The 13,585-nt window shown below is 33.2% G+C and overlaps 1 protein-coding gene across 1 annotated transcript in view; it reads left to right on the top strand.

Moving 5' to 3' along the window:
• Nucleotides 1-13,585, top strand: part of Prosalpha2 (proteasome alpha2 subunit) — a 31,508-nt gene that overhangs the window by 10,163 nt on the left and 7,760 nt on the right. Inside the window, exon 4 of the mRNA XM_035374061.2 lies at nucleotides 1,478-1,600. Within this exon, the coding sequence (XP_035229952.1) occupies nucleotides 1,478-1,600 (123 nt within the window). The remainder of the gene's footprint in view (nucleotides 1-1,477; nucleotides 1,601-13,585) is intronic.

Raw genomic sequence — 13,585 nt, 5'->3', positions numbered from 1 at the left:
CCCATATTTTACATAAGTATGTTCCGCTGGGTTGCATCCTCAAAGTGCATAAAAACTTAAAATTTTATTTTTAAAATTTTTTGTCTTTAGACTTGCATAACTACAAGGTGTGTTCGAAAAGTTTGGTAAATTTTACCATAAAAAAAAAGGAAACAAGAGAAACAAGCAAAATAGCTTTACTGGCCTTCAAAGTATTCGCCATTAGCAACAATACACTTTTGACATTGGGTGTACAATTGTTGGAAACTGTCTGCAAATGCTTCTTTCAGTATGGCTTGAAGCACCGTTGTCACATGTTATTGGATCTCAGTAATGTCGGAAAAGTGTTATTCTTAAAGATAGTCGTCGATCTGCCGCAAGCATCCGTTGAACTCGTTCCACGTTGTCTGGAGTTGTGCTTGTCGTAGGGCGCCCCGACCGCGGCTTATCTTTGACATCCTCCTTTCCGTCTGTAAAGCATTTAAACCACTCATAAACACACTTTTTACTCACTGCTTCCTGACCGTAAACTTTCACTAACATGTCATGTGTCTCTGTCGCCGTTTTGCCTGACTTGAAGCAAAACTTCATGTTTATGTGTTGCTCCATGTCACACTGACAGTCTTTCTCACACTGGCTGTGTTAAACTGCTCATAGCGTGCGCTTCCTCTTATCTGTCGTAAAATGGCTGTTAGATGACTCTAGATGACATTTCTCTCACTGCGTCTGTGTGAGTGCAAGATCCTAACCGGCACAGTTTTTTAATTATGAGACCAATCACCAAACTTTTCGAATACATCTTGTATATTCAAGCACTCATCACTAAAGAAGCACATCAAAAGTACGCAAAATTAATTTAAAAAACAAAAATTAGCAGTTGGCAGCTACCTGGGAAAAAATGTCTTAGAGGGGCGCCAGTATAAAATATATACCGGCTCTCAAAATTCAGGATTTCGCTCTAGATTTTTTTTTTTAAGTCTCAATTTTGCGTCCTTAGGGTCCATAAGTTATAGTTCATGCAAAATTTTAGTACAATTTAAATTATTTTATATACCGCCCCTCAAAGGGTTAAATAGAATGAATGGTTCTATGTAGCCAGTGTGACCACTATCAGTGCATATATATTATTCATTTGCTTATAGTGATTCTTTAGTTTTTTCAGTATTTACCTTATGCCTGCAGTAGAAATAGTTTTGGGTTTAGGCTGAACCCTAACAAAGAGCAATTACCTGTATCATGTTTTTAGTATCTAAGTACTGAAAGTATTTAGCATCTAAGCACATCTTCCAAATTTTTTCCATCATCATCTGTGTTTTATGTTTATAAATATTATAAAACTTCATTTTGATTGGGGAAAATGTAAGTAATTTAATTTTATAGATATTTAATGCCTATTATTTTAAGTAAATAAATGCAAGATCAAAATATATTTTTGCTGTTACAGTATTATTTATCAACTTATTATTTAGTAAACTAACTGTAAATATATTCTTTTTAGATTGTTGGTGAGACGAGCCCGCAAATTAGCACAGCAATATTATCTGAGATATGGAGAACCCATTCCAACTAGCCAATTGGTTCAGAGAGTAGCTTATATAATGCAAGAATACACTCAGTCGGGGTAATGAAAAAAATTATCTGATTTTACAATTTTCTTTTTCTGTATATATGTATATATACAGAAAGTTTTTTTTTTTTTTTTTTTTTTTGGTGGGGTGATGTAAAGTGCAAGTCTGAAATCTGGATATCCTGTATTCGGAATGATCTAATATCACCTGAAAAATGTATAAAATAAAATAACATAAACATTTGCTGAAATTCTTATACTCCTCAAGAGATAAAGGGAATTCAGACAAGTTGATAAAAAAAAATCTTTAAAAAAGGTTGTTATTTTGTCTGTAATAAGGTGTATGTCAACTTACTATTAAATGTATGAGAATTAGGATTGGATTACAAACAAGCACGCGAACGCTATCTGCTTAAAGGGATGGATGCTTTCGTGTAAACCTTTTTAAGAGAAAATTGCTCGCATTTATGTTCCTGGTGGAAAACTCCACATGTAATCAACCCATTCTTCGGATTTGATTGGATTAATTTTGTTCGCTTACTGAATTACATCAAAGCACATAACAATTACCTGTCTAGGGGAGGGATGCCTTCGCGGAGGACTTTCTAAGGGAAGCTGGCTTGCATTTACATTACACAAAAACCATGAATCTAACCCTTTAGCCGGGATTCAAACCCGAGCGAGCTACAAGTGTTCAGCCACCTTTGCCGCTCTACTGAAAGGCCCGTTAAAAAAAATTGATAAAGAAAAAGTATTGAAATAACCGGTTTAATTTACTAACCTATATTTCTCAATCGACAGTACATAAATTCCGCATATGAGGGGATTATTTGTGAATAAATAAACTGTATTGCACTTTTCTCCGCTGTTTCATATTATGATGGAATTATTGCATTTCAAACTTATTTCTCATGAATTAATTTTGCTCCGTTCATGCTTTTTTATATTTTCAAAGGGAAAATTTTGCACTTTTAATTAAAAAAAATACACGAGAAGATACTTTATGCAAAATTTGGGGTAAAGGGTTTTCTTAGTTTTGCTTTGAAAATATTCCAGGGTAATCGTTTTCATTACTGGAAGAAATATGAAAAACAGATTTACTACATTGTAAGTGTCAACACCCAGTATGTCCTTATTCTTTTGAAAACGTGAAAGATTACTCTTTTTAAAATAAATTAGAAAATATATTATGTGCAAATAGAATATTCGTTGAAAATGAAATAGACTTCAACCTTTCTTTTCATAGGAAATTTCTACCTATGAAAAGAAATTGATGTATAATTAATTCTTCATGAACATTTTAAACTGTTCTGAAAAATACTTTTGATGATTGCATGTATCAGATGGTCACAGATTTTTTTTTTTTTTTTTCTCTGCTAACATAAACAAAAGCCAATTTTACCAAGAAAAATTCTCGTTAAAGATATACCTCCTTTGCCTGATAGTCCAATGTAATATTTGTTAAAGTTAAATGATGAAACGCAACCAATGTATTTCGGATTTTCTTTTTTATATTATAATAACAAAATTATCAAAAAAAGCAGATTTAAAGCTCTGTTATTGTTATGTAAAGCTTTATTATTGCTGTTAAGTTCATCTCAAAATCTAATTGTATTGAATCTCATTCTAATCATCTAATGGTAATAAATAATGTTATTATTATTTAATTAAATTAGTCATTACCATTATTTTGTTAATGAAAATATGTTATTAAAAATCACATTCCAGCCTGCAGACTTACAAAGCTAGTTCGTATTTATTATATTTTGTAAAATTTTATTCTCGTTTTCTAATTTCTAATACAAAAATACACGAATATAAATGAAGAGTGAAAACAAAGTTAAAAAATTCACAAATTATTTACGAGATTGATCAGAAATAGTGAGTGAAATATAAACATTGCATGCATTTTGTTCTAAATAAATAGTGCACTGGATATGCATCCAGTAGTGCATATTTATTTATGCACTATTTATTTAGAACTTCATTTAAATGAAAGCAAAATAATCATCGAAAAAATCGCAAATCTAACAACCCATCTACTGTGGGACAGCGCCCGACAAACATGTAAATTTTACTGCATCCATGGAGGGGGACTAACGACTTTTCTCATTAGGAAAATGTCAAGGAGGGGGCAAAACTGTTTCGAAACGCGCAGGTCTGAAGGCTATATTATGAGAATTTTGGCCCAGTTTTAGAAGGTTAATTCTATAAAAAGACATAATTTCTTGTTCAATTCCACTGTTTAAGTCCTGTAATTGCTGAGTCGAGAATACCGACTAACTTGTCAATTGAAATTTTTCCATTTTTAATAACCTCTTTGTCACTTTCTTCACTATCGAAAGCGATACATCGAAACATGCTTTCGCTTTGTAGATCCTTTGGCAGCTCCAGAATCGGATATTCTATTTGACATAATCGAAAGTTCAAGCTTGCTTCTTATAAAATTGCTCTAACAATCTGCAAAAAATAATAAGCCGGATCCAGTTAGAAGATTAAGGAACAACGCTATCTGCAACATTAACTGAAATAGATAATTAGATAATTTTTGCCTAGCTTATACCGTTCGTTATACATTAAACGCTATGTGTTGACGCATGCTCAGAAAGTTTGTAGCTTTGAGGTCCAGATTATAGATCATTCCGGATTATGGACGTCCGGATTAAAGACTCTGTACTGTATATGAAATCGATAATAAAACAAATTCAAAATTTCAAATTTGGACTTGCAGATGCCCACATTCCAGTGGAAACATACGTTATTCAAAATTAGCTGGCTCTATGTACTGTTGTTTTATAACAATGCGAGAAAAATACATGCATTTATACAGATTCTTCATTATTTAATTTCTTTAAATATAATACAGGACGATAATATTTGGTGACAACAATTTGCATAGTAAATCAGACATTTATAGTGAACCAATGCAAAATGCCAAAATGAAAATACTAGTCCTTTAGCGCAAATTGCCCCTTTGGACTAAAAATATGAAATTTATGCCCAACTAAAAATTTATGATCTAAAAGGTATCGAAACTTACAAAAAAAAAAAAAAAAAAAGCTTAATATTTTATTGTTTACTTTATTAAACATTTCTTTCAATGTAAGTTTTTTAAGTTGCTTTTTTTTGTATGTTTGTGCTAATATTTTATCTTTAATTCTGTAGACAGACATAATTTCTTATTCAGTTATAAAGTTTCATTGTTCAAACCCTATAATTGCTGTGTCAAGAATTCCAGACTTGTCAATTGAAATTTTTTCGTTATCAATAACCTCTCTGTCCTTTTCTTCAGTAACGGTAGTGGTATTTTCTGGATCTAAAAACATACTACAGGTTTCACTGTCTGTTAATCGATTGATAATTGGTTCACTGTGATCACAATGAAAAACTTCTGTTATATCATCATCATTTATTACCGCATCTCCAAATGTCTTTAAAAAAATCCATTAATTGGAAAGTTTAATTTATGGTTTGCACTATCCGAAAAACTTAACGTTTGCGGCTATCGTATTCATCAGCCTCACCATGAAATATGTTAGTTGGGCATAAATTATGCCAAGCGTTTTTTAAAGTATCTGGAGACACATCCTCCCACGATCTTGCGATGGTCCACATGGCAGATTTTATGCTATAGTATTTAAAAAATTCTTGAATAGTCTAGCCATTATTCAAGAAATTTAACATGGATTTTAGAAATCCTACTTTATATTTGCACTTCAGCGGGCACACTATTCTAATATCCATAGGCTGAATGATGGACATACAATTTGGAGGAAAGAATAATACGGAATCTTTCACTAAAACTTTGAGTGAAATATGAGCCGAACAGTCGTCTACAATCAGGACTATTTTTGCGTCATCAGGTAAACCAACCAAATTCTGAGCCTTGGGTATAAAATGATTTTCAAATCCATCATTCATTAACACTTGTTTCAACCATGTTCTTTTATTTGCACAATTTATAATGGGAACTCTTTACTCCTTTAAATGCTCTAGGTATTTAAAGGAGTAAAGAGTTCCCATTATATATTGTGCAAATGTGTATTTTTTTTTTCCCCCGATTATGAAAAGTTTGCACTTGTGCGTTCCTGCAGCATTTGTGCACGCCAAAATTGTTAATCTCTCTTTGAAATCTTTGACATGAGTTAGAGCCTTTTCTATAGAGGTTGCTAAGGTATTTTGTGGTACATATTGCCATAAAAGACCAGTTTCATCAGTGATGAAAATTTGTTATGGGGATAACTTTGAACTATTAATGAATTCATCTGCAACTAGTTCAGCAGCTTCAGTATCAGCTGAAGCTTTTTCACCTGAAATTCCTAATTGCCTTATACCACAGCAATTTTTAAATTTGCTTAAACAAACTGTCGAATATGTGCACTCAGTTTTTAAGTTCATTTCTTAGTGAAATATTTTAGCTGAAGCCATTAGCATTGGACCCATCAATGGCACGTTCTCGCTGCGATGGTGTCTGACCCATTCAGTCATCACTTTGTCATGATCGTCATTTATAGCTTAACGAATCATTTTTCTATTATTCATTGCGAGCAGAGTGTCGGAATCCACAAAAAAAGTTCCTTTTTCTGTTTTGTTGTCATATACAGTTGACTTTCCAATGCCATACTCGCATAAATTTGAGACAGATATACCATACTCGCATAAATTTGAGACGGATATACCTTTGTCCATTTCTTGCAGCAGTTCCACTTTTGTTTAATGGACACTGAAACATATTTTCACTTTGTAGATCCTGTTGCAGCTCCAGAATTGGAAACTCTTTTCAACATAATCGAAAGTTGAAACTTTAATTTTCGTAAACTGCTGTAATAAAAACAGCCTGCAAAAAATAATTAAGCTGGATCAAATCAGAAAGTTAAGGAATAGTGCAGTCTGCTATATTGACTAAAATTCCTTGAAATCAGTAAAATGTAATTTTAGCCTAGCTTGATAGCATCCGCTATACATTATTGGCTATGTATCATGAGATTGGCGACGAAAGACAAGTTGTTCTGCTAAATTTTGTCTTGCTTATATCTCGCACTGAGACAATTAAATCCGATTATATTAGTTTAGTTATTTATTATACTTAAGTCTGTTTTTTGCACATGCTTAAGACTTATGAGTCCTAAGTAAATAAATTCCCACACATACTGAAGGCTTATTGAGGACCAGGCTAGGTATCTTACCACCTGAAACAGTTTCTGCAGATCCTAAGTTATGTTACCAAGTGCCCAAGTTCTAAATTTTGGATCCTAGTGCTTTCCTTAAAAAAAATATTTTCATTCCTTAAATTTATCGCTTGGTGCTTTCTAAATTCCAAAAATCTTGTCTTCCCTAGATTCTGCCACTCGGTGTGGCTATATGAGCTCTGGCGTCGGTTCTGGGTTTATGTGAAAAACAAATCTGTTATTCTTAATTCAAATAGTACTAAATGTAATCTTTTTATCATTAACAAAATTATTTTTAGTATATGAAAAGAAATTTTTGTTAAATTTTTCCTTGTCAATATTTCTTAGCACATTTAATGTAAATCTGTAATCATCACCAAGCATAAAAGGTACTGTTTGTCTACGGAAAGAACAGTTCCCACTACAGCGGTTGGCGCTTGCTATAGTAACAGGGCTAGTTTATTTTTAATAGGGGCGAACCAAGGGTTGCTTTATTGTAATTTTGTTTGGGGCAACTGTTGGCTGAGGGCAAAACAGTTTATCATTCGTCTTCAAGACATCTGTATCAATGGGTCAAGACTCGTTTCTATGGCAACAGACAGCTGCAGACTAACCGGCGAGAGCTTTTCTTATAATAGACAAACTGTATCATTTGTTATTAAATTACTAATATAAAAAAATATTGTCTGGGCATCACTGCATGAATCATTACTCAAGTTGTCATGTGGTGATGAAAGAAAAATATAATAAATAATGATTCACCAGGTTGTCGTCAGGGCTATAAAATATTAGTAGGTGTAAAATGAACAATGTTTCTATCTAGAATGTTTTGATTTGAGATGTATGCCAAGCAGATACACAGCAAAAGGGCCAAATTATCGATCGCACACATTTTTGCTAAATTATTGTTTCTTCAATAATGTGGTATTTTTTTTTAGTGGCAAAAGGAAACTAAAAATCAGAACTCTCTGCATGTTTTATTTATGAGGGAAAAATCAAATGTGCATGCGTAAAGCATTGAAAAAAAGTTATTGGTAGTTTTGTGATCTGGATTTTAGATCATTCCGGATATTGGACATCCGGATCTTGGGCTTTGTGCTGTACATGTTTTACTGCATTCCATCGAAAACAGTAATAATTTATAATCATAAAATTTCTTGGATGTTTTGCAAGTTCAACATACCACTACTTTTTCTTCAGTGAATAAAACTTGTAATTCAGACCAATGTGTAAAATTTGTGTTCTTAGAAAATTTATAATATTATGTGTCAGTGTAATTTAGCATACATTGAACAAATTAAGACAGCTTTGATTGAATTTTAAAAAATTAAGCTTTGATTCATATTTTAAAAAATGAATCTTATTTTTGAAAAGGGCTGATTTAATAATCTTTAATTTCCGTCACTGTCAATAAAGACAGTTCTTTCTTCCTTTGCTAAATATTCCAATAAATTTACTTTGTGAATCAGATTAAATTAGAGCCTTACACATCCATCAAAATATGTCAAATTTACTTAATGATTTTAATTTACATTCTATCATTCCAATTAGATTTAAATCAATTTATCATCCTCTATTCATTTTCTTCAAAAGACAGCACGTACTTTTACCTAATTATTTATTTTTGTTTCATAATAATGGGATGAAATGTGGCATTACAGACTCAAAATGGTTTGCTATTTGAAAAAGATCTGCATCTGATTCTTTTAAAATGCATGGAGTGTAAATGAATATTATGTACTCTTAAATAGAAGGACAGATATAAAAAACTATCATTTCTTTTTTGACAGCAAATGCTGCCAACTATTTCACAAGTTTATAGTATTGTTGTCAAATTGTTGTGTGTGTGTACGGATTTGTAGTGGATTGACTGCACACAGAAGCAATGATAGCTTGATAAAATTTATCCCTCCTCCACAGAAAAAAGAAAAAAAAACTTTACAGTTCTAGAACTTTTTGCAAAAGTCCAGCTCTTTTCAGTATGATAGAGCATGATCAGTAATTACCACTTAACTACAAAGAATGTTAAACACAAGAAAGCCTCATCTGCAAAGCGTGTGTTAAAATAAGTATTATTATTAAGTTTTCCATGGTTGAGTAATGCTCATTCTTTCTTAAAAAATGCTGAATTTCTCATATTTTAAGTTACAAGTCTTAATTTTTCTTTTAAGATTATGGAGTTGTGTATAATGTAATTAGCACTAAAGTTCTATCAATGGCATGGCTAGTGTGGGGCAAGGGGGGACATCTGTCCCCGGGTGCAGCATCCAGGAGGTGCCAGATTGATGCTACGAAATTTTTTAATAAAATGTTTATTATTCTTGGCATACATAAAGGGGCGCAAATTCTTCAGTTGTCCCCAGGTGCTGGAATCCTAGCTACACCACTGAGTTCTATTTTGGCAACTTATTATACATTATTTTGAATCTGAAAATAAACAAAGTATAATGCTATAAAGTACAAATTACCAAACAGATCTTAGTAAAATTAACTATGCAGTTAATTAAAAATGTCTCCTTAATTTTTTCATAGTAAGACTTTTTCCCATGTAATTGTCTCAGAATTTTCAGACTGTGCATCAATTTTTTCTATAAAAATAATTCTGAACTTTTTTTTTTTTTTTTTTTTCTTTCAAAATATGTCTGGCTTTTTGCTGTTACACAATTGGTAGGGATAATTTTTCTTTAGGACTTTAGGCATTGCAGCTTGGAAAATTTAGAAGGATTTAGATTCATAGACCCTTGATTCTAGAAGATTAAAGAAATATGTGACAAAATGAAAAATGTCTCCATGGTATTGTGACATAATGGATGGATTTTGCAGAAATTTGCGATGAATTTCTTATAATTGGAGAACTTCTGGAAGAACAATGGAAACATAATATTTGAATTACTTCTGATACTAGAATCTTTTTTTTTAACATTTTTATCTTCCCTTTATTTTCTTTACTTTTCACTAGACACAAGCATGAAAATATAAAAAATGCTTCAAATCTTATCACATGGACAGGCGTGGGATAAAAAATAAAAGGAATTTTTTATTAATAAAGAAATTGAAAACTTACAATTTAAAAGATTTCATTTAATATGCTTTAATGCATCATGCATAGAGCTAGAGAGCTAGGCATTTTCCCACCTGATGCAATCTCTGTGGATCCTAAATTCTGCTGTGTAATGCCTTTCTAAATTTTGCTTCCAATGCTTGCTCTAAATTCTAAGTTTTGACATTTCTAGATTTTGTTGCTCGGTGCGTCACTAAATTCTAAAAATTCTGCGACACCATCTCTGTAATCGGCCCTTACCATATATACGAGGGTTGGAACTTTAATAGTGGCAACTATTTATTTACAAGGAATACAAAAGTGATTCATGTCACCATGATTTACAGTCCTTCAATATAGTTGCCAGCATTGTGTCGCAGCACCCATTTCCAACGATCTGGAAGTCGCAGAATACCTGTAGCAGCACTTGTTTTGTTAATAGTTTGAATGGACCGATCTACTGCCGCAAGAATCTCAGGAACAGTTTGGAAGCGAGTGCCACGAAGTGGTTCCTTCATCTTAGGAATTAAGTCATAGTCAGAAGGGCTTAGATCTGGGAAGTATGGTGGATGGTAAAGCACTTCCCAGCCCCATCGCTTGAACAAATCAGTCACAGCTTGCGCTGCATGCGGCCGAGCATTGTCATGCAAAATGAGAGGAGCGTTCTGCAGAAATTGTCGCCGTTTTTTTCCTCAAAGCTGGTCGGGGATTGTGCTCCAAAAATGAGCAGTAATACTGTGCAGTGACAGTCTGCTCTGGGGGAACGGTATGCGTTAGGATGACACCATCACAGTCGTACATGAGAATCACCATAACTTTCACAATGCTGGGGTTCTGACAAAATTTCGAACGCCGTGGTGACCCGTGATGACGCCATTCGTTTGATTGGTGTATCAGTTCTGGCTGGTACAATCGGGCCCAAGTCTCATCCAGCATAATGATACAGCGTAAAAAAGCATCTCCTTCGTGCTCATAGCGCTCCAGGTGGTTCTCGGGCAGCATCGTATTGTAGCCATTTCTGCATTTCCGTCGATTGATGTGGAACCCATCGTGAAGCAATTTTTCTCATGGACAGGCGTTCCTTCAGAATGTGCAGCACAGTCGTATGCGCTAATCCTGTTTTTCTGGCCAGCTGACGAATCGTTTGGCGGCGATCACTGTCCGTTAGTGCGGCAACAGCTTGCACGTCTACATCGCTGACACTCGGACGACCTGGCCGCAACATGTCTGCCACGTTTTGGTGTCCTTCATTGAATGCTTTCACCCATCTTGCTACGGTTCTATAAGGCAGTGCAGATTCCCCACAAGCCTCTTGAAGCCCTTGATGACAGTGTCATGCTGTACGACCTCTGACACATTCAATTTTTATCCAACATCGTTGTTCTTGTTTTGGAAACATCCTGACAACACTTACTTTAGACCGCGAGCTAATACAAGGATTCGTTCTTCGCGTCACTCCGCATGCGCGTGACGTAGGCAGGACGAGTCTTTTTGCTGAGAGGTAAGGTAGGTATGTAGTTTACGTGTGGTATACGCGATATTCTTTTTGTTGCATAGCGTTTTTTCAGCTGTGTTGCCACTATTAAAATTCCAACCCTCGTATTTCATATTTTTCTGAATGTTCATATTACTGAAGAATTAAAATTAGTAGCTTTTTTTATGCATTTTAAATGCATTTTTTAGAATAACAGAAATCCTTATTTAAATCTGAAAATTCTAAAATGGAAAGAAAATTATTCTTCAAAGATATGTACAGTTATTATTATGTAAATTACCCTGTTGTTTATTATTTCAGTCTTTACTATAATTTCCCATTTCTGTTTCCTCAAATGATAGAGTTATTGAGCCAGCTTAAATTAAAATTAAATTGCATAGTCTTTGACCACTAAGTCCACATGCATAATGATGATCTCTTTCTATAACACAATGAATGACCACTAGTCCACATTTTTAGTTTGAATTTGACTGTTCCTGTTTAATTATATCACCATGAGCTGTAATTGATTTTGTTAGCATCAGAACATGCCTTTATTTTTAAGGTCTTTTTAAATAAGAGGCTTATTTAAACCTTTGTCTGACATTGTAGTTACTTTCAGACATAATTTGCTTCATGTCTCTCAGGGGGTTTGGGACTATTTAACTTTTACCAGATCAAGTAAACCCTCATAGGTACATTGTGGAGAAGTTGACAAGTTAGGAGATAAAGCACCCAAAAACTAGGTTTATATTGAGACAAACTTCTGATTGTTAGAAAAGATGCTTAAAGAGAAGTATAAATCGATATAAATTAGCTAAAATGTCTGGGAAGGCTACAAATTAAAGACACATAAATATTTTGTCGAGTGTTCTTTTAATGTGTAATTATCCTAATATCGTTTAAGAATCAATGTCATAAATTACATATATTTTTAACTGTGAAATTGTATTAGATTGTGATTTTAATGTCTTTTTTAACAAATATTGTTAAAAAATAAATAAAATTTAATAGTGGCCATGTAAATCCATAATGACTAAAGTTATCAAACTACCTAATTTAATTATTTATAACTAACAACTTACCCTTAAAAATTATCTTTGCATATTAAAGCAAGTTATTGAATTTCATTAATCCTTACTGTGGCCACAAGATAAAACACAAAAGTGTAAAAATTCATGTAAAACTTTATGGCTTGTTGGAGCCTTAAAGTATATTAACTAGGTTACAACCCCTGGAACTCTACACAAAACTACAACACTAACTGCGTCGGACAGAACCCAACTAACTTTCAAAACTTGCCAACCGTGCCTGCATCAGGTCTTTCAAGTTTGTTCCAATCAGCAGGTCTCTCTGCAGGCAAACAGTAGCGGTGACAACATCCAGTCTTTTGTTATGAATCATGTTGATTATGATCTTACTTCTCATTTCAGCCTATGCTGCTTGACATAAAATCTAGCTGCTATTTACTAAACCTCTAAAGAGCAAGTATGTGACAAAATGAGACATTTAAAAAAATCAACATAAAGCTAACTGTTTGTAAAGCGTAAATAAAATGTCACTTATCTTCTTTCAAATATTTCCAGCTATTATGAGTGTAAAATATTTAATGCTACTTGATGAATTTCGTAAAGTTTATTTTATTCTCAAACTTATTAATAATTATGTTAATATATGTTTAATAATAATGTAACCTACTTATGGATCTATTTTATTTTTAGGATGGTATTACAAATCTGAAGTTCAGGCATAGATAATTTTAATTGAATTTATTCAGTTTGCATTTGCTCATAGGTCCTTAATTTTTTCCTTTAATGGTCCTTAAAAGTACTTAATTTTCATGTGCAGAAATGCGTATGAACCCTGTAAAATATGTATCATAAATGGTCCTTAAAAGTACTTAATTTTCATGTGCAGAAATGCGTATGAACCCTGTAAAATATGTATCATAAAGTTAAAAAATGGTTCTATGTAGACTGTAGCTCTTTTAATCTTCTATCAAAGAATTCAGTTAAGTGGTAGATGAAACAGTTTAAACTAGCAACATGTTACATTTTGAAAGAATCAATAGCCTAGCATAAATAATGAGACGGTTCATCGTATGCATGATAGTTTGTATTGAAACCAAGTAAATCTACTCATAATGTAAGCAGGCAACTGTATATTCCAAAGGCAACAATTAATATCTTGTGCAAGAAATCAAAACTTTATGCCTATAAAATTCAAAAAGCACAAAAGACTTGAAGCAGCTTTCACAGCTACTGTTCATTCTGTAATGCTTGCATTAAACCAAGTATTGCATGAACGCATAAGCAGGGCTGTTGAGTCGGTAGGGAAAATGACCGACTGACTCCTGG

Source organism: Stegodyphus dumicola, chromosome 12 (assembly GCF_044657685.1).
Source record: "Stegodyphus dumicola isolate Sdum_Otavi_A_Nest chromosome 12, ASM4465768v1".
Taxonomy (NCBI): Eukaryota; Metazoa; Arthropoda; class Arachnida; order Araneae; family Eresidae; genus Stegodyphus; species Stegodyphus dumicola.
Note: the sequence above shows the minus strand (reverse complement) of the source record. Positions and strands in the feature narration are given on the sequence as shown.